Here is a 25,679-nt window from a genome sequence, read left to right on the forward strand (position 1 = left end):
AGACAGGACGGGATTAGTAGGGATGGATGCAGAAAGAGGAGTCGTAGCATGGGAGGGAGGGGTAGTTAGTTGGGCGGGTGCTGACGGAAGGGGATTAACCATAGAGAGGGATTGCAGGGAGGAGGTGGCAGATGAGATGTTAGGATTAGGCATAGAAGGGAGCGTGGGGATGGCTGAGGATGATGGGACCGTTAGAGAAGGGGAAGGGGTAAAGAAAGATCCATCAGAATTCAGGACCGGGCAGACAGGGGAGGTGATGGGATGGGATTCGGGAGGATTGGGAGCGGGGAACATAGTCAGCTGGCCATCACCTATTGCTGACTGAACCTTGGGGATAGACATCCCCTGGGCGCCATTTTGGGGCGCTGGCTGAGGGAAAACCCCAGCAACACAATTTTTATGATACACAAACAATTTCACACCTTTGTGATTTATTTCTTCCTCAACCCAACCTTCTAACTGAATAGCCTTCGCTACTCTGTACCATGCTTCAGCAGTCTTTAATAAACCATTATCTGTAAGCTTGCCTTTCATTTCTGCTAGTAACTTGCGCCAACTTTCTGGTTGCAATCTCCCACATGTCGGTACAGCAATTTTACATACTTTTGCAATCTTTTCAACACCTTTAACCATCTCTTCACCCTCTCTGTTCTCTACCAAATCACATGCTAACCAGCCCTTGCTGGGCTTATCTAAATCCTGTCCCATAGTCCCTTTACCCCTATACCAGCGTCCTAGATATAGAGAGAGAGAAGGAAAATTGAACAGGAACGTCTACAATGCTCGACTGCCACCCGAGAATCGTGGGACTTTCTCAGGTGCGTCTTCCCAAAACGTAGACTAGTCACTGAATCCGCCTACCCGGGGTGGTAGACACGGATTGGAGCGAGGTGAGAAGTGTGTGACCAATCACTTCTCTTTTAAGAGGAATGGGAGTGGATAGTATAATAATATAGAAAGTGTAGAAAAGATGAAAGGCAAGGAAAAATCCTTAGAGACAGACACAGGAGTACATGAGACTCCTCGTTAAACAAACAAGACAACAATACAGTTGAAATACAGTGCATGCATCACAGTTCAAATGAAATCAACAGTAATTCCTTTCCTTTACTCGTGTGCTTACTCCAAAGTCACCTCCCTCAACCCCGTAGTGTCTCTTATAAAACCCACTTATAAGTCTCACTACCACAAATAAACAGAAAAACTGGAATTCCACCAGCCCCAGCGCTCAGGGCTGTGGTTACCAAAAGAAAACTGGAATCCCCCCAGCCGAAGCTGAGGTTTACCAAAACTGGAATCCCCCCAGCCTCGGTACTCGGGACAGTGGTTACCAAACTTGGAATTCCACTAGCCCCAGTACTCGAAACTGTGGGTTACCACGTGCACAATGAGGCTAGCTGAGCTCTCAGAGTGTCACCAGAAGGATCACAGGAAATTATGAGTCTACACAAAATCCACAGTTCCAACAATCCCCTTTTTCCTTACAGCCACAGCCACGAGGCTCCTAAAAGAGGTAAACAGGCAAAGAAGACCCCCCAGGAACGCATCCACAGGTCAACCCCCCTTTTTCCCTACAACCACAGCACCGTGGTTCCTAAAAGGAGTAAAACAGGTAACAGAGGACCCCCAGGAACGCATCCACAGGTCCACCCCCCTTAATCCCAAAAAGGGGCAAAATACAAACAGATAAACAGACAAACCGAAGACCCAGGCAAATCCCCTCAGGTCCACCCCCCTTTATCCCAAAAAGGGGAAAACAAGCAAGACAGAACCCCAGGCAAATCCCCTGCAGGTCCACCCCCCCTTTATCTCAAAATGGGGAAACAGGCAAACAATTCAAACACAATTCAAACACACCCAGGCAACAGATAGACTAAAATGCAGGTAAACAAATGAGTAACGAGACACCGGGCAAGATATTACCTGTCTTTGATGTCCTCCCGGGAAGCAGTCACAGACACGTGGACGGGTCAATCAAAGGGGCCGGAACATACCGGTGGCTCTGCAGAAGTCTCTACCGTGTACCTGGAGGTGATCAGTCTCCTTTCCTTCCCCCTGGATTCCTCCGTCCACCCTTATCTTCCTTAGGACGGCTCACCGGCCGGACATAGCCCGATGCCCCACGTTGGGCGCCAAGTTGTTATGGTACTTTTTAGCAGTAAACCAAAATGTTTAAATGTCTATCTGTTCCTGTCCGAATTAATAAAATAAATTGCGTATATACGCTGAAGTAATTAAGTCTGACACACAAGGTTCAGGTTAAAATAACTTCGAGAAAATTTATTGGCAAGTGATTAAAAAGCGGACGCGCAGGTCCTTTTAAGAGACATTTTACGTCATCATTGATTATTAGAATATCAGCAAATAAACATCATTAATTGGATTAATTGTTAAGTGTCGGGATTAGTGTCCTCCTATCAATATTATTAATTGGTTCAAAAACCTAAGTGGTTAGTCCCGTGTCCACCCACCAAGAGGTGGGATTGTTCTGGACACGGGTGGGGGACAAGGGGTCTTGAGCGTCATTTTACACGGTCGGTGATCTCAGGCCTCGTGGCCAGGTGCAAGGTCTCTTATAAATAGAACATTTCATTACTACTGTGTTCTCATGGCCTTCAAACTATACTATGTTGCAAATCTTAAGGAAAAGTCAGCAATTCCTGTGTTAATCATGTCTTTATAGAAAATACAGTCTTTGTTCTATTGTATTAGATGTGCTGGGAAATTCTGTCATGTAAGGTAGTTTTAAAATGAACAAGTTAGGTTATGAGGACAAAATGGAGGATTGAAGAAGTCAGGTTAGGAGGACAAAATGGAGGATTGAAGAAGTCAGGTTAGGAGGACAAAATGGAGGATTGAAGAAGTCAGGTTAGGAGGACAAAATGGAGGATTGTCACGGTATAAAGTTAAAATGGAGTTAGTGCAATAATTGAATACAAGAACAATAAGGTTTTTTAAATAATCCCACATCAGTAGTAAATGACACACATGGCAGAAGAATGAAATAATCGTGAGACGTGTTGGGTCCCTAAAATCCCCCTTCCAGTTTTGGACCAAGGTTAGTGGTCCAAAACATAAAGAACAAACATTCAGTAGGATTAAAATGATAGAACCTCTCCAACACAGAAACTGTAACTCATCAAGACGCAACGCATATGCGCCTGAATTTAGAATTAAAATACCAATTGTCTTCTTCTTCTTCCTACTAAACAGACAATGGCTTCGTAGTCTCCTGCTTTAGAAGTACGTCTAACTAAAGGCTATTTCCCCTTTGATTTATAAGCAATTATGACTATGAATAGATAACCTTTTTTAACCTTTGTATAACTTATTGAATACAACATATCGTTACTATTAGAATCTTTAGAAGACCTATTTTCCCATCAACATTTTTTTTTTATTAGCAATAAAAACAATTTATATTGTGTAGTAATGATGCTGATAATTTCACCTTCATCAGAAAATTGTGTAGAAATTGTTATAAAAATAAAAATCACCTCAATAATTTCACTCACTTTTTATGTTGATTACATTATTGAAGTGAGCTTTGGCCATGTAGCGTTATTAAACTAAGCAGTGACTATTTAAAGCGCAGGTTTTGCTTTTCAATTCATCATTTTTTGTCCCTCTATTTCTCCTTTTTATATATTTTTTTAAATTCACCGTAGTTTTTTAGTAGTACATAAGATAGAGTAGCGACTGCTTTTCCCTTATGGGGGTGTAATCTTTGGCAAGTTTTGGCAATGAGTGGAGCTTAAACAAAGTTTCATTTCAGTTGCTAATCTAATTTACCCGCAATGCATCAGTCAAAAAAATGCACAAAAGGGCAGACTCTAGACATCATGGACAGAGTAGAACAAATGGGGGCAGCCAGGTATCGAGATCCTGCACAAGGAGAAAAATATAATAAATGTAAACAAAGAGGCCAGTAGCAATGGGAGCAGAATACTCATGAAGATAAAAGGGGAATAAGAAAAGGAAACTAAATGAAAAACAAAATACAAATTAAAGGAACACGATAGGGTCGGGAACACAAACATGTTATAACACCATCTAGTCCCCCTGACCTCCCCTTGCGTCTCTAAATATAGTAAAATTTTACTTTTATTCCAGTCTGCTGTTGCTGGCTCTTCCCCTGATCTGCCTGCTTGGCTGACACCATCAGAAGTGGTGATCTCAGCCAATCACAATGCCTTCCCAAAGGAAAGCATTGAATTCGCTGAGAATGTCAAGTAGGCAGATCAGGGGCAGAGCCAACACAAGCCAAACACAGCCCTGGCCAATCAGCATCTCCTCATAGAGATACATTGAATCAATGTAGAACAATGAGGAAAGATCAGTGTCTCCATGAAGAGGGTGGAGACACTGAATGTCAGTCACACTGTGCAGTACTGTCCCAGGAAGCACCTGTAGTAGCCATCTGAGGAATTTTCTATAAAAAACAGTGTTTGCTTTAAAAAGCCAGAAGGAAATAATTCTACTCACCAGAACAAATACATTAAGCTGTAGCTGTTCTGGTGACTATAGTGTCCCTTTAATGTCAAGGGTGAAATTAAAATTATTAGTTTAAGCAAACTTTAACTTTAACCCAAACCTTACGCTAAGAAGACACTCAACAATATTCGACAATAATTGCTGCTCAAGGTTAGGTTGTTTAGATTGCAAACTCTGCGTATTAACATGCACGTCAAGTTAACTGTTCTAATTATTTATGGGCAATATTTTCTGATCTTTTTATTGACGATAAACTAAAGCAAAGTGTTTTGTAAAAGTGTTTTGTATTCCTGTGGAACTCCTTTCCTTTCTTTCACCCAGTACCCACTTCTTCAAAAAAATCATAAAAAATTAACTTTTTCAGGAAAGCGTATTAATTAAACTGGCAATAGCCCCCCACCCCAATCCTGATTCCTCGCTTAAATAAATAAATACACTGTCTTTAGTGAATACTATTCTACCAACCTACTTCTCTACCCTTACCTTTTGTGTCACTTTACCCCACTCCCTCTAGCACGTAAGCTCATTGAGCAGGGCCCTCACCCCCTCTGTTCCTGTACGTCTAACTCGTCTGGTTACAATTATGTATTATTATAAATATAAAAATAGTGCACAACTTCAGATGATTTTTCTTTTTAAAGGACACACACGAAGAAGGCTCAGATGATGTCGGCAAAGACCATGTGGATGAATCTCTGAACTCTGGACCAGAGAAGCTTCTTACTCACTGGGGCTCAGACTGGAGCTTTTGGGTATGTCTCTATATTTGTTGTATTGTGCTTTATCACAGCGTTCAATGAAGCCAGACCCCAATTTCAAACTGCCATAAGTGGTGAGCAGTGACTTTAGAACTATTTGCTTTTTAAATTGTAATAGGCATGTTTTGTTACAAAAGTCAGTTTCCATATAGTGAGTGTGCATCTGGAATATGGAATACTTTGCTGGTTAAGGTAGTATATTCAGTGATTTCACCTTCAATAGTCTCTGGTTTATAATCTATTTAAAGGCCAGGCCATTTCATGCGAGTGGATGTTCAGTATGAATCTAATTAGGAGATTATTTTGACTGCATTTTGATATCATCACAGCAGATTTCCGTGGATTTCCATACCTCCAATGCTCGGTCTCTCCCTGTCTGCTAAAGGAAAGGGTTCGTTCACAGATAATTCACGGATAATTCACGGACAATGTTTATTCTGAGCTGCACATAAATGATGATTTGTTTGTAGACTAATCTGGCTCAAGCACAGAGTTGCTCTCTGTAGTAAGGCTTTAAACATTTTAGACACTTTAGGCCATTTTTACCCAGGGCTGGGCAAGATCCCAGGAATCAGGTACACATTTTACACCTGACTTGTTTTAACAAGAAATTGGTAAATGTATTTTTAAAGAAAAGCTTAGTGGCAGCATCTTATCTGATTGCTAATGTGGACATGATTTAATAAGCTTTCCAAATAATTCAGTACTTTAGAAAAATCTTCCAAATAATTTATCTACAAAAATTACCATAGACTTTAATGGTGACGTCTGTAGATAAATCATTAGGAAAGCTTATTAATTGGAGGGTATAGTTCCTAAACAGAAGAAATAATGTCACTCACTTGTAGAGGGGAGCGCTGGCTACTGTTCATCTAAATGGAAAGTGCAATCAGAGAGACTTTATTTCTGTACAATCCGCGCATATTTCTGTGTGGAGCATGCAGTGAACGCTTGACCCATTGAGCTGCTGGAGCCTGGAGCTGGTGTGACACCTTGTGACATAAGGAGAAGATATGTGGTTATGGACACAAGGTAGAAGGGAGAACATGGGAAGAAGGACACAAGTAGGCGGATATGGGGAGTGGGACATGTGGGAAAAAGACATGGGGGGAGTGGGACACGTGGGGAAGGGCATGTGGGAGTGGAACACCGTATGCATCCTCTTTCAGTATGACCTACACAGAGATCTGTGTCTGTCTAATAGATGTAGACTCTGTTTCCTGTGACTCCTTTGCCACCAGTGAGGACATGCACAAGTAGTGAGAGTCTGAGGACTGTCTCATCTCAAAATTAATCCACCTGCAAGCATCTCCAGAGACTGTACATATGCATCATAATCTGGCAGCCTAGTCAGCTCTAAATACTGCAGTTTCTGTGGAAATATGCCAATTGGCCAGTCCAGGCCCGGGGATCACAAACTCACACAGTGCTGGACTAGTTATGGTCCTAACAAAATCCTGCCTGTCTCACTCCTATAGTACTCTGTCAGCTGACATCCAAACCCATCTTCCATTGCATTTTTAGCAGAAGAAAAGTGCCGCGAGGCTGTGGCCCACAAGCCCCCTATGTCCCTGTGTGCACTGAAAGGCACAACCAAGTTGCTGGGATTGTGTATAGAAATTACTGACTCAAGTCCAGATAGTAGGTGCCACAAAGACCCCGCTGGACAGTCACATTCAGATGGACAAACAAGTACTGTACTGGCCAACCAAGCAAATGATGATGGGCACGAAACGGAAGCCCAGTGACCATAACTTTAGGAATAAGGAACATGAAAAGCCAAGGGCTGAAAGAGAAGCTAGAACGGGTGTGGATAGTTGTAGCCCATGGGTTGCAGGGCTCTGAAACTTAAACTGGTAAAGTTGCTTCAGCAGATTCCAGGTGGGAGATCTGATATCGCTGTCCAGAAGAGTTCAGTTCCAGGAGCAGCTAAGATACTGGGCAGAACCCTCAGACACTCGGCCTCTGGTAGAGGACCCGAGAATGAGGAATACACAAAATACCACCTGAAGGAGTGAGAACATCAGCTTAATTTATACAGAGAAAGAGAGAATTACCAGGAATCCATCTGAATAAATAGATCATTCTTAAAGGGAACTGTCACTTCTCTGGAATTTACACCATGGGATAAAACATTGAAAATCACCTAAACTTGTGTTAAACTTTGTCATGCACCATTTTCTTTTACATTTAAATTAAATATCTAGCAAATTACATCATAATCCAATTGAGGCAAGTGAAACCAGGGTAGACATTGCAAATGGAGGAGAAATAAACACTTTGTTTAAATGATCCTCTGCTGAGATGGTCGGATAATTACAGGATAAAGAGATGTGGATTTCTACGCTCAATTTAAACTCTCACACCTCACAGATACAACTCAGGATAAGAAAACATAATATTAAAAATCCAGAGATGTCAAAGTTCCCCTTGTAGAAATTCTTAAAGGTTTACTCCAACCACCATGACAACTTCAGACATGTGAAGTGGTCATGGTGGTAGCAGTATGTATGTGGAGTGTTTCTGTTTGACACACTCCACATACAGAGTTATTGGCACTTTTGTGCTGGGGGTTGGTGCACCCAGAGCACACGTGACATTGGCCCCCACAATCTGTTCTGAGCTGCCTAATGTCAATTCTGTGCATATTTTGTATGTCATCAGCACGCATAGCATGCCTGCAAGGGGAAACTAACTCTTCCCTCCCTCTCTGGGGTTCCTCCCACCACCCACATTTCAAAAGTGGGAGAAATCCTCCCCAGAACACCCCTAGGCCCAGAACGCGCACATGACCTCTAAACAAGCGAATCGGTCCAATCTCATAGAAAAGCCTGTGATTGGATCATGCAAATGCCTGGTGACGCCCTGGAGGGGCGTGGATATCAGAGAATTGCCCAGCGCTAGATTAATGTAAGTTTTGTAAATTCTTTATTATGACGAACAGGTGAGTACAGAAACACATATATTCATACACCACAACAGTGTATATACGGTAAGTCAGTTCGTAAATCAACATCAAAAATAAGCATTATTGTCTTCTGATCATCTAATATGCAGCAAGCGTCATATGGCTGTTAAACAACCAATAAAGCGTAGGCAATATGAGCAAATTAAACAATTGAACGAATATAGATAGATGCATCTTTAAAAGCTAAAACAGTTCCAGTAACATCAATAACCACTCAAGTAAAGCTAAACAATGGGATATCTCAGAGCCCCCGTTCCGTGGCCCCTCCAGGTGACCCGGTATATAAACCTAATAGCCGAGAGAGTAGGTAATAGCTACAGTCACAGTCATGGTTAGATGTGACATATATGGCTGAGGGACCCTGCGCAACCCCAAGTGGGAGTGGTGTCGAAGACATGTAGGTATTTATTGGTGAGCTAAGTACATTGTGTAGCAGGCGAGATTGTGAGTTCCAAGCACATACAATGCACCACTAAGGGTGTCACCCCCAAATCCGCATCCTAATCTGGGATCTCCTGAAGGTGAAACTTCCAGTAGTCACCCGTGTTACAGGAGTGGTTTGGGTGTGTCTGTCTACTTCAGTAGTCCGTCAGTCAGACGCCTGATGAGGTGCCTTGGAGTGTCGCAGGGCGTATGTTATATTCCCTTCCTCTCGTCGGTCTAGTATGTCATACTTTGGAGTCATTGCTCAGTTCGGTCAGTTCCCTAGTTGTCCCTTTAGTCAGTTTTTGGTGATGGCACTGGAGCGCCTCCCTGGGATCTACTGCATAATTCGCCTATAGCTCACGCATCCTCACAGTCGGGTACCCCCGATCCGGCCTCCCCGGGCCAGTCCGAGCCGCCGCCACTGTGTCCCAGAAATAGGTCGCGTGGGGTTGAGTAGAAACCTTGTACGTTGTGGAAAGGAGAAAGAGGGGGGGGGGGGGGTGGGGGTGGGGGGGCAGATGTGGGGGGGGGTTGGGTTTATAGGTGGCACCACATGTCAGCGCAGGCCCGGGCACTCCTGGACCGTGTAAAATGGTGTGCTTTATGGTCTCCCTGCTCCCGGTCGTGGGAGGTATACATACCACGGGGTCCAGGTATCGACATGTTTGGTGCTCCTTCCTAGCAGTTCTGCATATCGCGCCTCGGCCGTGTGTATGTCCTCTACCCTCTGAAGCCAGTCCGTCACAGTCGGTGGTTGTGTTTGCTTCCATTTAGCGGGTATGGATGCTTTGGCCGCATTTAGTAGGTGTCGGACTATCGATCTCTTGTATTGGGCTATTGAGCTTTCCGTGTGATGGAGTAGGGCCATTTCTATGGTGAAGTCAGGTAGATCTCCCAGGATGGTCGTCATCTCCCGTTGTATATCCTCCCAAAACGGCTTAATCCGTGCGCATTCCCACCAGATGTGTCTTATTGTGCCTGTGTGGGTTTCGCATCTCCAACATGTGTCTGAAGATCCCGGGAATATTCTATGTAGTAGGGATGGAGTCCTGTACCAGTGGGAAAGCAGCTTGAAGTTGACCTCCTGGTAGTTGGTACTGATGGAGCTCTTGTGCTGCACAATCAATATCTGTTCCCATTGTGTGTCAGTAAACGTCCTATCCGTCAGCTCTTCCCATCTTCTCTTGAACGCCGTGTTCCGTGAGCGTTCTCCCGTTATTAGCTGTTGATAGATGACTGAGACACTGCCATCGGCAGCGGAGCCGGTCATGCAGGAGCGTTCAAACCACGTTTGTTCTCTATGTACCGCTACCCTGTTGGGGAGGTTGTAGTAAAAATGTCGTAGTTGCGCATAATGAAATCTATGCATTAGTGTCGGATGTGGTATTCCACTCCATTCCCGAAGGTTCCGTATTCCCGCATTACTGAGGACCTCGGATATCGGGACAAAGTCTCCATTTCCTTCTATTGGCCAGGAAGAACGGTGAAGTCCTCCGCCTATTTCCGAATTGTAGGTGATCGGTATCAGGGGGCTCGGCTGTGGGGAGATACGTTGGTTTCGTCTCAGGTGAGACCATGTCTTTAACGTTTGAGTGACGGGTGATTCAGCGCCCAGCTTTGACGTTACGTCCGCCGAGGTATGCCACGTGAGTCTGTGGAGGGCTTTGTTTATGCCTTCTCTATTCAATGCTACCCACAATTTGGTGTCAGGTGCCACATGCCAGTCCCTGATCCGCTGCAGTACCGTGGCATGAAAGTATTTGCGGATATCTGGTAAAGCCAGGCCCCCCCAATTCTTGGGTAGGCATAGCTTGTCAAAGCTGAGTCGAGCCCTTTCTCCCTTCCAGACGTATTGTATCACCGCTGACTTAAGAGATGTAAAAAATCCTGTCGGGATGTGCCAGGGGATGGTGTGAAAATAGTAAAGTAGCCGCGGGAGAATGTTCATTTTTATTACCGATATACGTCCCTGCCAGGAGATGTGGTCGTAGTTCCAGCTCTTGAGGTCGTTTAGTATTGTGCGCAAAAGGGGGATGTAATTCTTGGCATACATTTCTTTCGGGTTCCTGGGTATCCAGATTCCCAGGTATCGCATCTGGTCCTGGCACCAATGAAAGGGGTACTCACGTTGAATTCGCTCTCCTACGTTCGTCGGGGTCGAGACGTCTAATATTTCGCATTTAGTTAAATTGAGCTTCAGTCCCGATAACTGGCCATACGTATCGAATTCTCGCATCAAGGCCGGCAGGGAATCAGCTGGGTCGTTCACGAAGAAGAGCATGTCGTCTGCGTATGCAGCTACCTTGTGTTCCTGGGTCCCATGCCTAAACCCTCTGATCTCTGGGGTATGCCTCACCCTATCCAAGAACGGTTCCAGCGAGATGGCAAACAAGAGTGGCGATAATGGGCAACCCTGTCGCGTGCCATTGTGGATGGTGAAGGTGTCCGTAAGCGCGCCATTCACCCTTACTTTAGCGCAGGGGTCTGTATAGAGCGCTTCTATCCAAGCCATCATCCCTCTTCCTAGTCCCACTTTTCGTAGTGTCGCCATCATGAAGCTCCAGTTTACCCGGTCAAAAGCCTTTTCGGCATCCGTTGAGAGCATTAGTAGGCCCGGTTTCTCCCTAAGGGCTAATGCTTGTATGGAAAACGCCCGGAGCGTGCAATCTCTGGCTTCCCGTCCCGGAACAAAACCCGTTTGATCCGGGTGTATCAAGCGTGGTACATACTGTTGTATTCTGGTGGCAATGATCTTGGTGAAGAGTTTCACATCCGCGTTGAGAAGCGAGATCGGCCGGTAACTACTGCAGTTTTCGGGGTTTTTGCCAGGTTTAGGAATTACCGTGATGGTGGCTGCCAACGTCTCCTGATGGAATGTGTCCCCCTGCTGGAGTCGATTGAGGGCTGCCATTAGATGTGGCGCGAGAATGTCTCTGAATGACTTGTAGTATCCCGCCGAGAGTCCGTCCGGTCCCGGAGCTTTCCCGCTCTTCGCTGCCTTAATCGCCGCCTGTACCTCTTCCGTGGTGATCGGGGCCTCCAGCAGTTCCGCTTCTTCTGGTGTTAGAGCGTCAGGTTGGAAACCTTGTAGGTAACGCCATGTTGCGTCTTGTAGGTCCGCTCCGTGGGCGTCGGGGAGTGATGGCGTGGAATTGTATAATTGTCTGTAGTAGTTACAGAATTCAGTGGCAATTGCTTCCGGGAATTGAGTAAGTGTGCCATCAGTCTTCCGGAGTTCATGGACCTGCGCCCTCGCTTGTTGGGGTCGGATCATGCGGGCCAGGAGTCTCCCACCCTTGTTCGCGTGGATGTAGAAGAAGGCCTTGGATCGTTGTGTCACCCTATGGTGTTTGCTGGCAATTAGGTCCGCCAGTTGTCGGCGAGCATCCAAAAGTGAGCGGTAGTGTTCTTCGAGTTGTGATCGTTTGTGTTGTGCTTCCAGTCGGGAGATCTGGTCGGTGAGCTCCAACATACGTCGCTGCGATTCCCTCTTCTTACGAGAAGCAATCCTAATGAGGTGACCTCGAAGTACACTCTTATGTGCCTCCCATAGCGTCACTTTTGACACCTCTTCCGTGTCGTTTTCCCTGAAGTAATTAGTGAGGTGTTCTGTTAGGTCAGCCAGCACACCTGGGTCCGACAGGAGCGACTCATTTAGTCTCCACTCCGTCTTGGTGGGCCTGAACAGCGGGGAGTCCAGCTTCACGGACACTGTACTGTGATCCGACCACGGTGTAGGCGCGATCGTTGCCGACTGTAGGTGTTGTAGGCCTTCTTGTTGTATAAGAACATAATCAATGCGAGAGTATCTCCTATGTATGGCTGAGTAGTGCGTATAATCTCGGGTTGTTGGATGAATGGTCCGCCACGCATCCACCAATCTCGAGTCCCGCATGGTCTTCTTGATGGCCCTGATCGCGGTTTGTGGGATACTACTGTGTCCTGTCGAGGAGTACAGCAACGGATCAAGTGGTGCGTTAAAATCTCCCCCTATGATGAGAGAGCCTTCCGTGAATGCTGCCAGTTGGCGGAATGTTTTGCACAAGAACATCGCCTGTTTTGCGTTTGGCGCATAGATAGAGGCAAAGGTGTATGTCTTCCCCGTAATCGTGCCTTTGATAAAAAGAAACCTACCGTTGGGGTCTGTCTTTTGGTCCAGCAAAGTGAAGGCAAGATTAGCGGCCAACAGTATCGCAACTCCTACCTTGCGGGCTTCGGGATGAGTGCTGTGGTAGTTGATTGGGTAACCTCTGTCTTTCAGTCTATGGGTATCCGAGGATTTGAGATGCGTTTCTTGTAACATTGCTACCGAGATCCGTTTGCGATGAAGTTCTCGTAGGAGGTGTGTGCGCTTCTCAGGTGAGTTAAGGCCTCGGCAGTTCTGCGTGAGGACATGTAGAGGTGCTGCTGTGTACGCCATGGAGAGAGTGCGGGCGAAGTCGCTGGTGTCTCCGTAGTCGTGTTCAGGTGTTCTGGGTCCAGTGGCCCTCGCGCACGCTAACTGCCTGTGGGGGAGGGAGGGGGGGGGGGGTGGGATGGATGGGGAAGAAGGATACAAGTGCAGTTAAAGAAGAGGGAAGGTAGAACCTTCGTAAGTTACAAGTCCCACGAGTTGGGGGCGGCTCGGCCCACGCCCAGTTCAGCCCGTCCCAGGAGGCCCCTGGTGTGAGTGCTCAGTGGTATGATGTCAATAAGAATTAGAATTATCCCCTCAACACGAGGGTGTCCTGTGTAGCTGGGTGGATTACAAGACCGTACCGTTCCATAGCAAGCTAGGGCAGCCACGGTGTTGGGGCCCCCAGTAATGTGGTCTACACAGGTGTATGTCGGGGTGGTGGTGAGGCCGAAGAAGTCCAGTGTCACTGTCCAGTCGGTAGTAGAGGCACAGTGTCCAGTGGTGTAGTAGTGTGTGTACTCTCAGAGGAGTGTCCGTGTCCCACGTGTTCCTAATTTGAATTCAATGGCTAATACTTGTGAGAATATCGATTAGTACGGTCACGTAATATGGGGGTATGGGTCAACAACTGTAGGGATATACGGTGCGAGTGGCTGCTGGTCCTACCCTATGTCGGGGCGGGTAGCCCATTGCTGTCTTAAGGTAGTTCGGATTGTGGGTCGTGTCTGGCCGGGCCGGCCGCGCAGGGAGTTCGATCTGAGTCTCCCCGACTCCCATAGCGGGCTCCGTCCCTGGTCCCCTATTCCGGGGATAGGAAGCGGAGCTGGCCGTCCGTGGGGGAGGAGGGGGAGGCGCTAGGTGGCATGGGTATGTGTGTGTTTGTCCGCCATGGGTGAACGTCTCAATTGGTTCCTATCGTACAGTGCAAGGAACTAACAATGCTACGTAGTAAACATATAACATCACACCTTAGTACCATTCAGAAACCGACCGCCCCCCCTCCCAGCCTGACCCACCCGCACCCCCCTAACCCTAGAAATCTGGTGCTACTAGCGTATTCATAGGTGTAGTCCCAGTTAAACTCACTGCGTGTCCCCTATCTCCTTCGTAGCTCTAGGGCTCTATAGCATCCCCGCCATTCTCCCACCCATAAAGCTATCCCACCCATTATAGCCCGGCATATCAGTATCAACGAAATAAGATCTACATACACATAGAAATCCCCCATTCGTTTCCCACCTCCCTCTATCCATCCCTCTTATAGTGCTTTAGGCAGTTGTAAGTTATTAATATGACCAGACCAAATCACTCTTGTAGCATCAGTAAAACCACAATATATCAAGTGCTTAAGCGTCCCGTGAGTAACCAACAGTCTCAGAAAGCGACACAGTTCGTGTTCCGCGTGCATAAGTGGGGCATTCCTTGCAAGAGTCCCACCCCGCGGGCAAGCTAGGCGGTGCGTCCCATCCCCATCAGGCCCCCCTCCCCAAGCAACTCAGGGCAGCCTCCCTTCCCCAGGGGCGTGCTAGGAATGTGTGGGAACACCCGGCCATGCGTAAGTTTCCATATATGTGCACGTGTATACAGCATGTCAACAGTCCCGTATAGCGACATAGTTTGTGTCCTACGTGCATATGTGGGATATTCCCTGCAAGTACCCCAACCCACGGGCAGGCCAAGCGGTGCGTCCCCCCCCCGTCAGGCCCCCCTCCCCATTCAACTCGGGGTAGCCTTCCTTACCCAAGGGCGTATTAGGAGAGTGTTGCAACACCCGGTCATGAGTAAGACCCCATACATGTGTATGCGTGAACAGTACTTATCTGACGTCTGTTGTACACGGGATGGCGTTGTCATCTGTGGTTGTCTGCGGGCCGTGGTATGTTGGTGTGTCATGGTCGGTCTTCCTTGCCTGGTGGATATAAGTGGGGAGCAGAACTTTATTCCTCCGGGTCCGTGGGTATCAGTTGCCTGCGGGCCTGCGGGCGCCTAGGTGTGACGTCTTGTCTCCTTCGCTGCAAGTTCGGGGTGTGGATTCCCTGCCTCTGGTCTATTGGCCCCAGGATCCAGTCGGTGACCTCTGTAGGCGGGAGGTTGAGGCGCTGTAGGAACCTGGGCACTTCTTCTGGCCAGCGTAGCGGGAACCAGTCGTCATGGTGTCTGGCCAATAGCATAAAGGGGAAACCCCATTTGTATGGGATCCCCCTATCTCTGAGTAGCGCTGTGATGGGTCTCAGGGCCCTACGAGCCTCAAGCGTGAGGGGAGATAGGTCTTGATAAAGGGCAACTTCTGCGCCATTGAAACGCCAGGTGGGCCTTGCGCGGGCTTTGTTCATTATTTTCTCCTTCAGCTTATAGGAGTGTAGGCAACATATAATGTCTCTCGGTGTGTTATCAGATGTGCGTGCTCTGTTAGCCCTATGCGCCCTGTCAAACGTTATGGAGTCTGGCGCTTCTGAGCCCAGTATGTCGCGGAACAGCGTCTGTAGTGTTGCTTCCACGGCCTCCGCCCCTTCGGGTTCTGGTAGGCCGCGGACCCTAATGTTTGATCTGCTGCCCCTGTTATCAAGATCTTCAGTTTGGTGTCTCAGGTGTAGAAGAATATTGCCTTGCCTATGTATAGCCAGATTTGAAGCCTCAACCCTCTCCCCAACAGCCTGCACTGAAGCCTCAGCTGCCTGTATCCTGGAGGCCTGTGTGGAGAGTTCGGCCTTAATTGAGTTTACCTCTGTGCGGATCGCCGTGTGTAGGTTATCAGAGAGGGTCTGCATGTCAGATTTGGTGACCATTGCTGCTGCCAGGGCTTTAATTGCCTTTATGTCTGCACTGATCTCCGCCAGCGTGGGTGCAGCCGTCTCCGGTATTGGTGAGCAGGCCGGGGAGTCGGCCATGTTTGCGCCCGCAGCCTCGTGGTACTCGGCGGGTGCCGGGGCCAGGTACCCATCCATGGGACCCGTGTGTGTGGCAGTCGCTGGATGCCTGGGTGTTTGGGAGCCGTCAGGGCGTTTAGTGCGCCCCATTTTCGTGCCGTGCTGATGGGTAAGCCTGCTTTATTTGCTTAGTGGGTCGGAGCTCGTCCTTTACGCGCCCATCTTCGTTCACGGCCAAACCACGCCCCAGATTAATGTAAGTTAAAACCTTTTTTTTTGCAGGACTTTATGGGGAGGGGAGGTAATAGGTATCCCGTACGGCATTTAAAATGTAACCCTGTAACTAATTAATTAACAAGGCTCACACATTCATGGTTTATATCTCATTTTGCAGTGGATGTGTTTAGTGTAAATGTTTTACATTGGTTTGTATGCTGTTTAATGCCATTCCTGCTCAATATGGAAACATCTTTTCTTATCCGTAAATTGAATGTGTTTGCATAAACTGTGTGAGAAAAACTGATTGTACTCGCCCCGGTTTGTACAAGGCTGGTGTTTTGCTGGGTGTGTTACACTATACATTATTCAATATTGGGCTTTATTGACTAATTAGAACATTGTAAGTTAAACTAGCTAGATTGGGAACATTTGTCTCCTTTGCTATTTCCCATAATGCTTGCTGTTTCTTTATTCATTCTCTGCAGTTCCTGGTTGGTGAATAAACCTGGATTTGCTGCAGGTCTGCTGGCATTAGTCAAGTTAAGTTCTAAAACATGAGAGCAGATGGGGAGCTCAGAGAGAACTGAAACCAGCAGAAAATGCCTTGCGTGTAGGATATTATTTTCCTATAAAATATTGAAAAAACATCTTTCATTCCCGTCTGTTTCCCAGAGTATCTTGTGGACAGAGATCATTTGGTTTGTCTTTTCTAGCTCTGAAACAAGATATCTGCGTCTCGTGTGATCTCTCAGAATTCAGGCCATCACCCAGTCCAAAGCTGGAGCAGCACGTATGTGTTGAAATGTTAATGTGCCTCATTGTATTAGGCTGGTTTCAGTAATCAAACAATTATCTATTGTAACAAGGACCATTTGAAGGATCCTGACACAGCCCTGTGGGATAGAAGGTGTAAGAATTAGTAACTGAACAATAAGCGGTTACCACTGAACAATGTGTGTCTCTCCACGTAGTTAGATGTAATCCCTTAGATAGGTATTAGAATTCAGCTCATCACTGGGTAAATCTAACAGTAAGAACTCGGGATTGTGCAGCACTAGGCTTGTGAACACAGAAATCCATAAAATGAAATGTTTGAACTCAACATTGTGCAGAATTAGGTTTCTGAACGAAGGATTGCTTAAAAATAGGTGCTTGAACTCAGCATTGTGTAAAAACTGGTATTTGACTTGAGCACTAACTATATTCACTAGACATCGGATTCTGCCATAGTGAGCAAAATCCAGTGAAAATGTCCAAATTCCTCATATTTACCAGAGCCAAATCTGATCGGAATTCGGCCAGCCCGAACAAACGTGCAGCAGTTAACCAGATGCCTTCAATGTCCAGATTAAAATCAGTGCTTTTCAAATCCGAACCCTATAGGAATTATAGACTTTGGTATATTTATAAGGCACATATTTTAAATAATTACAGACAGAATTCTTATAGCAGGATGCACGTTCGCAAATTATCGTTCACAGGCTTCTTAAAGCGAGCAAGAATTTGAAATACTATTTTCCCACTGACAGCGCTAGCAGCCAGTGCGCAAATAGGTAAAAAAAAATAAAAAAATCTGGGAGGGTTAATTATATAGAGGCTGGCCAGCCATTGCTAGCCAACTGACAGCCACTAGAGGTGGACTTTACAATTCCTGTGTTTTACATCGCTGGGTGAAGGGGACACGGACACTGCACCAACATCACTTCATTCAGGTGAAATGGTTTGGGCGACTATACTGTCCCTTTAAGCTCATGACAATGTGAGCGTAGTAAGATCAGGGAAATGGAAGTGTAGTAAGCTTGGGGTTGCCTCATATATTTATATATTTCTGTAATTAAGCTTTTTATTGTGATGCACATTGGGGGATGGGGTTGGTGGGGGAGGGATGGAAGGGGGGTAGCAGACAGCTGAGTAACAGTGAAGATTGGACATTTTAAACCTGGCACAGATAGCATCTCTCCTTTTTACAGTAAAATAAAAGAACAATGAAGTAGTTTAAGTAAACAAATATACAAATATCCAGCCACTGCAGCAGCCAAAAGGTTACTTAGTGGGTAAACTGAATATGTAAACTAGATGTTTTTCAATAAAATATGCATAATAAGGCTGCATGATATATATAAAATACAGCCTTAGAATATATATATATATTGATAAACTTTACAATAGTTTTTCCTTTTTGTCAGATCAGTGGTATATTCCTAACAAAGAGAGGGGGAGATACAACGCTCACTCAAATGGCAGCAGATTTTGTTAATTGGATACCCTAACAATCCAAGGGAAAACCATAGGTAGAAAACAAGAAACAACTGATTTGCGCCATGTATAAATTGAAATAATTATGGATTTATATGTAGATAGATACAGTAAAACCAAGTAGTGATAGAAATAACGTGCGTAGATATCCTTAAAAAGTCCTAGAGGAATTAAAATATGGTCTTTTTTCTATAAGCCTTTGAGGAGGTGATGCCTTAGTGTAGATCAGTCTAAAGTCCTTGTGACGGAGCTCCCTGTACCTCTGGCTGGGTGAACACAGGTGAAAGAAGCTGTGCAAAAGGATTTGCTGCCCAGAATGAATTAACCTTTCGTTGAAACGCCGTGGTCGAGATCTTCACAAAAGACCGCGGCAATCAGCCAGAAGGGACAGGGTGCCAGATGGGGTACAGAGCTGGAGACAAGGAAACAGCCAAAGCAGGTATGTATGTAGATCTACGCGTTTCGTTTCACTTCTGAAACGTTATCAAGACAACAATATACTACATACCCAGGGTTTAAATATCGTCTCTGATCAAAGTCAGAGAGCAGGCACTAAGACCCGAATTGGATTTTCATACAAATTGTTAAAGAAAACCTCCAATTCACCTTAAATTAACCCTAATTAAATCTATATAAAACTAAGACCTTAAATCTTTAAAGGAACACATACCTAATAAATAGACTATTACAAATTACTAGGTGCCAACGGAGTAGGACCAAGCTATCTCCGTTAGACACCAAATACTGTAATAAAATATTTTTAAAATAAGAGTCTTCTAATTATGTTCAAAAGGCAAAGTAATTCATAGACATGAATATAATTATAGAATACATATATATAAAATAGTGTTCCCATAATACAGGTGGGGAACCCAAAAGAACAATTATTTTATAACAGGTATAACATGAAATCCTGAATCTATAGAAACTAGTCAAGTCTTTGAAAGGCAAACAGAGAAAGGAAGGCAGAGTATTAATATATTCAACAGATATCCTACAGATAGGGTTGGAACACAATATCTCTCAAAAAATATAAAATATATAAAAAAAAATATATTTTTTTTTAAATTAAAAATAAAAACGTTAAAAACTTTTTTAACTGTACTAATCTAACCTAATTATCTCCAAGCACAGAAAAAACAAACAATTTTATGAAACCCCAAAAAGTACCTTAAAAACAAACAAAACCCCAGATCGGTTCTGGAGTTCAAGAATTTCCTGCAAGTCCTAGTTTTGACCAACCGCAAGCATGGCCCCATGCCCAAAACAGTTCCAGGGAAATGAGTGCTAACAATGTTCAATATCTCAATAATGTGCAGAAAAAGAATACACTCACAAGGATAGAGCCTCCAATTATCTCTTAGATAAGGCTCTGAGTGGTACATTAAGGGATGGAACTGGCATTTTTCTCTTTGAGTGTCCACAGTGGAAGCGGCATATGAAAGAATAAAAACAGGATATAGTGCTCACTGTTTCCAACCAATAGAAGTGTGTGGAAAAGTATGAACATTACTCACAATTTTAAGCATTATGTTCAATGATATCAGCTATATGAGTAGAGGTAGATGTTGTGATAGTCCCTGGCGAGGCTCCTTGAATCTGATAAAATAAATGCAGGATAGAAAAATAAAAAATATAAAATTTTGAGGGTAAAAACAATATTTATTGTAATCTGTGTACGGGGTAATTAGAGGACGTACAATTAAAAGCATGTAGTTCGATAAGGACCAAATTCGGTTGAGGTGTGCCGAAACCGACGAGAGGTCAGGCCTGCAAAAGAGGGCCCATCTGGTATATTGATGTAAATAATAAAGAGTGAGGTGGGAGGGGAACTTCCAGACGGCGACGATAGGTAAGCTGGGGGTTAGTGGGGATTTAAATAGGAAAATAACCCCTCCCACAAATTCAGGCATTTAGGACTCTTTCAGTGGCCAGGGCGGGGGATACTGCAGGGGACTTGGGATGACAGGGTTAGAGTGTTTATTAAAGATAGAACGTCACCTGGAGCTATTTCTTGTAGCATGCTGTAAGGAGGGAGGAAAAGAAAAAAAAAAAATATATATATATATATATGTTTTAACTATACAAAACTTTGATGCCAATTGAAATATCTCATGTAGTAGAGCTGCTTGCTAACGAGTACTGATAGGTGATGATATTGACTATCCCGTGAGAGGTGAGGCCCTGCCATTTGCCCCGTGGCTGAGAAAGGCCCTACCTTTGATTTGGGCCATGTGGACTTGTACCTACTACGCGCAGCGGGGTGTTCACTTGTTGGTGGCGGTAAAGAGACACTACTTGTGGCCGTGACATGTGAGGCCCTACCCTAGACCTCGCAGAAGAATATGCGAGGTACTAACTCAGAGTTGGGCCCCTGGGTGGAACCTCCGTGTTGAGGTGAGTAGTTGGCCTCGTGCAAAATTTATTTGACTAAGCTCAGAACTTCTTACCTTCTTGTGGATGAACGTTAACATAACCTTACATGTGTGAGTAACTGGATAGAACCACAGAGAAAAAGGACTGTAAAAGACATCTGACAAAACTATCTGTTGTGATGCGAACCGAAGAATAGAATGAAATACCGTGACTAACAGTAGGGAAAATTGTGTGCTCTTAAGAGAGGAACCTGAAAAGGAGCTTTGATTGTGGTTTAAGCTTAAAGATGATATGTGTTGTATAATAAATACCCTATAATTGTTTACTTGATAGGCTTGGGATCGTAATTGTCTGTATTATAAGATGCCTATAGGTGTAACTTCTTAGACAGAAACAGATAGCATGACCGAAAGTCAATCCTGATGGACTTCTTGAACGTAAATAACATAGTGAAATGTATGTAATATTAAATAGCGTAACAAATGATTGAATGCGCATGGAAAGCCTTGCGAATGTCAAGCATGCAGAGACAAGTCCCTATTAGCTGTTAAGGATTTGAATTGTATTCGTTTGGTCGTAATAAAGGCCAAGTGATGCCTCGATGTTTGATATGAAACAAGTGGGAATTCTGGTTTACCCTGTCTTTATTAGATTGCTAATGCTTTAACCTGCATTGCCTTGTATAATTGACGTAGACGTGATAATTAAGCGATAGTATGAGTCAACTTATGGTAATTTAGAACTCAATGTACTGAAATGCCCCTTATGGGCTGCCAAGTAATAAATAGTGTATCTGTAATGAATAAATCTGGAAGCAGTCACTATATGTACGTAAGCGTATTGAGGACCGGACAATGGTCCGATATAAGGCCTAAATATGTACAACGTGTAAACATAAAAGGCAGCATGAGGCCCAATATACGTATTTAACTGAAAATATATGTAAGAAATAAAATGCCTGAAACAAATTGTTGGAGGAAACCGCTGATCTTGGTTTCTACTCAATTGATATGGGCACCTAGTGTATGTGGTATAATAGGATCACAAGTGAGTGACAAGTTGGGGAAATATATATATTTGGGTATCATCCTTGTACTGCTATATCTAATTATCTAGTAGACCCTTAGCCCGTAAGTGATTGACATATTGAAAGCATGGATTAGCCTTGTATGATAGTTCCGGCATACTGTTTGTATTACTATAAGGGTATATGAACTCACAATCGAAACTAAAGCTATAACGAGGCGGGAAATAATCCGCTAGGATACCTGATCTGATTATCGGATTTGAAACATAGTGAGTATGCATGACGGGGTCTGCAGGTGCCGCCCCCCCAAGTACTACGTGTGTGTGCTGGCTGACTAGCTAGTGCCGCAATGCGGCAAACAATTACTCTAGGTTGGTGACAGGTGAGGCCCTGCTAATTGCCAATCGGCTTGAGAGGCTCTATCTATGCGTTGGCGCGAGGGGATAGCGTGGCCACTGAATGTTGTGGCGGGGTGTCGGCCTCTCGGTGACAGTTAAACAAAAGATAGAATGGGAGTGACAGGTGAGGCCCTCTCTATGCCACAATGCGAGGCGATTAACTATGATTTGACCCGAGGGGCGTAGTACCTCCGAGTATGAGGATGGGTGTTGGCCTCTCGGGACCACTTACCTAAGGCGAAAATGCCAGGGTGGAATAATAACTAGTGGACACCTAGGAACCTGACAGCCAGCCACTGCTAACTAAGAGGGAAGGTTAGTTATTGAGAGAGAGGACATACCATGGGACGAAAACATGAGGGGTAATGAGATAGAATCGTAAGGCTGACCGTAACTGGAGTGCCCTGTGAGTACGTCGGGTCCAGATGGTCAGTACGTATGAACTAGAATGTGTGTATGTATGTATGTATGTATGTGTGTGTGTATGGCCCTCTGGGCTCATAAGGTTTTTTTCTTTTTTTTTCTTTTTTTTCCGTTTCAATATAGATGCGGATCTTGTTCATATTACTATTACCACGCGCAATCGCCTTTGCCGAGGCTTGCTTATCAGAACTGCAGATAACGTGAGTGCGAGCTTAATGCACTTTGTTTAGACTCACATGTGCTTGTCTGAGCAGAGGCGTACAGGTCAAGGTAATCAGGCTTTGATAGGTCTTAAATGTAGGTAGTCTATGCAAAGCTGAATAAGTCAGAGATTTTTATGTATTTACTAACCGAACCGTAAATTGTAACTTAGTGTAATTGATATTTATATTCCGAATTGTTATTCCTGGAAATGGAAGGAGAACAATTTCACAAGGTAAATCCAAAGATTTAACATATTAGTACCAATATACAAACAAAATATATAACATACTCTGCAAATTTATAAGTAACTTTTTTCTTTTTTTTTTCTTTGCGCATTGATTCGTATAAAATGTTTCAGATTAAGATAATTAGATAAATTGAACATGTTTAGATAGATTTCCAATTATTTTGGGACGAAATGTTAATATCTTCAAGAGAAAGCATATTTTCAAGAGAAAAAAAAAAAAAAAAAAAAGAACCGTTGTGCAAATGATTTATGTCTTTGCTGTTTAGTTTGAACACTTATTAACCTTCAAACAGTAAGGTAGGAAATGGAAACCTTTAGATGTAAGGTAGAAATGCTTTCTTATCAGAGCTATTCCTGCTCTGCCGATTCCTGCCCCTGTTTTGTTCCGTTCAGATTCTGTTCAAGCCATAGCCCTGATCCACAATGAGCATCATGGAATCGTTATCTGGGAGTGAAATGCTATCTCAGGATGAGAAAAACTGACCAGATAGCAACAAGCGCTATATGTCCATAATTTACAACTAGCTGCGCACCATTGGCTATGCAAATCTATTGATCACCATTTTCATTTGTATCAAACCAAACCAGAATTTAGTACCCTGCTGTAATAAACAGGTCAGGGGTTTGCAAGATTGTACATATTAGCATCTAAACAGGACTTCTGTTTAAAGTGACATTTATTGTGAAACAATTTGCAACAATCTAACAGGCATGCGCACGTTTGTATATCACAGTTCTCCGTACGAATGTACAATCAAGAAGTCGTAAGAAGGAAATTTACACACACTCTAATTGCAATACAACAAACCTGCTTTCACCAGGATTTTATCCCTTTAACTGTTCGGTAATAATACAGAATGATTGCAGTACAATATGTGAGTAAGAACATGTGAACAGATTAACATACTAAAAATGTACCATATAGTGCTGCAGTATTCTGACGGCCTCCGACTACAAAGCAGAAATGCGAACGTGGCTTGAGACAAAATGTCGTTCGTATGTTTGAATGAATGTAAGACACTAGGTAGCCGGACGACTAAAATGTACGAAAGGAGATTTTTAGACGGATAACGTATAAACTGAATATTGCGTTGGAATAGCTGAATGACTTACAAGTGTATTTGGTGTTCGTGTAAGCGCGACCCCCGTTTGGTAGTTTGACACATGTTCCCTGTACTCACTGTTGCCGGGTGCTGTCAGCTGACCGGAAGTTCAAGTTCCCCCGGGAGTTTAGTATAGGTGAGACCAACCACGTTCGAACGGTTGAGGCTGGGGACGGTAGTCCGAGGTCCGAGGGCCTGCTGAATTGCCAGACAGTTTCTTGGAAACCACGTGGGGAGTTCTTCTGGCGAAACCGGAACCGGAAGTGATCAGAGACCTTCCAGACGGCGATGATAGGTAAGCTGGGGGTTACTGGGGATTTAAATAGGAAAATAACCCCTCCCACAAATTCAGGCATATGCCTTCCACATACCACACAAAACGAAAAAAAAAGCAAATGAAAAATTCCTTCTGAATAGTCACAACCGGTTTCGCCCTTGGGCTTTCTCAAGTGATCACTATGTGACTATTCAGAAGGACTTTTGGCTTTTTCACTAAACATTGTATTGTAGTGAAGGGAAAAACAAACTGAAAAATTCTGCATAAAATAGCCAAGATGTGACTGTATCAGAATGATTTAGCAAATCACCTGTTTTTGCTTAGATTTTGCAATTCAGTTTTCATTTTTGGAGTTTGCATTCCAATATTGTTGAATGGGTAAGGCAGTGGCTGAGTGACAGGCAACAGAGGGTTGTAGTCAATGGAGTATATTCGAAGCTTGGGCTTGTCACCAGTGGGGTACCTCAGGGATCTGTACTTGGACCCATTCTCTTTAATATTTTTATTAGTGATATTGCAGAAGGTCTTGATGGTAAGGTGTGTCTTTCTGCTGATACTAAGATAAGCCAAAAATGTACTTGTCCATAAAAGTGGTGACAATACTTTGGTATCTAACTATCCCCGATATCATTGCTCCCTGTATTGTCAAAAATCTTGTAAAAATGTTTCCACACGCAACTATGTGAATATTATTAACTATCAAATTATCTGACCCCTGATCAATCAGGCGTTCGTCCAAATCACTCAACTTCGACGGCCCTCTTAAAAGTTTGCAATGACATCCAAATTGACATGGAACAAGGAGACTTAACTGGAGCTATTTTCCTTGATTTTGCCAAGGCCTTTGACACAGGAGACCATGGCATTCTTTTGCAAAAACTTAAAAACTCAGGCATTGGTGATCGTCCGCTAACCTGGTTTTGATCGTACGTTTCTGACCGATTGCAATATGTGGCCATTTCTGATAGCGCCTCCCTCCCTTTTCCAGTCATGTGTGGTGTTCCCCAAGGCTCCATACTCTGCCCCCTGCTATTCACATTATTTATAAATGATCTGCCTAACGTCTGCAAATCCTCAACTGTACACATGTATGGAGACGACACTGTAATCTACGCTAGTAAACCCTAGCTACCGCAGCTTGAGGCTGTGCTCCAAAACCAATTCACAGAGGTAGAAAAGTGGATAGTGGATAAGAAACTCTTCCTAAAAACTGACAAAACCGTTACAATGATCTTTGGAA

At 44.4% G+C, this 25,679-nt stretch overlaps 1 protein-coding gene across 1 annotated transcript in view; it reads left to right on the forward strand.

Annotated features, from left to right (window-relative positions):
• Positions 1 to 25,679, forward strand: part of GRAMD1C (GRAM domain containing 1C) — a 159,945-nt gene that overhangs the window by 18,480 nt on the left and 115,786 nt on the right. The window contains exon 2 of the mRNA XM_063446395.1: positions 5,136 to 5,246. Coding sequence (XP_063302465.1) covers positions 5,136 to 5,246 — 111 coding nt within the window. The remainder of the gene's footprint in view (positions 1 to 5,135; positions 5,247 to 25,679) is intronic.

Source organism: Pelobates fuscus, chromosome 1, assembly GCF_036172605.1.
Source record: "Pelobates fuscus isolate aPelFus1 chromosome 1, aPelFus1.pri, whole genome shotgun sequence".
Classification (NCBI taxonomy): Eukaryota; Metazoa; Chordata; class Amphibia; order Anura; family Pelobatidae; genus Pelobates; species Pelobates fuscus.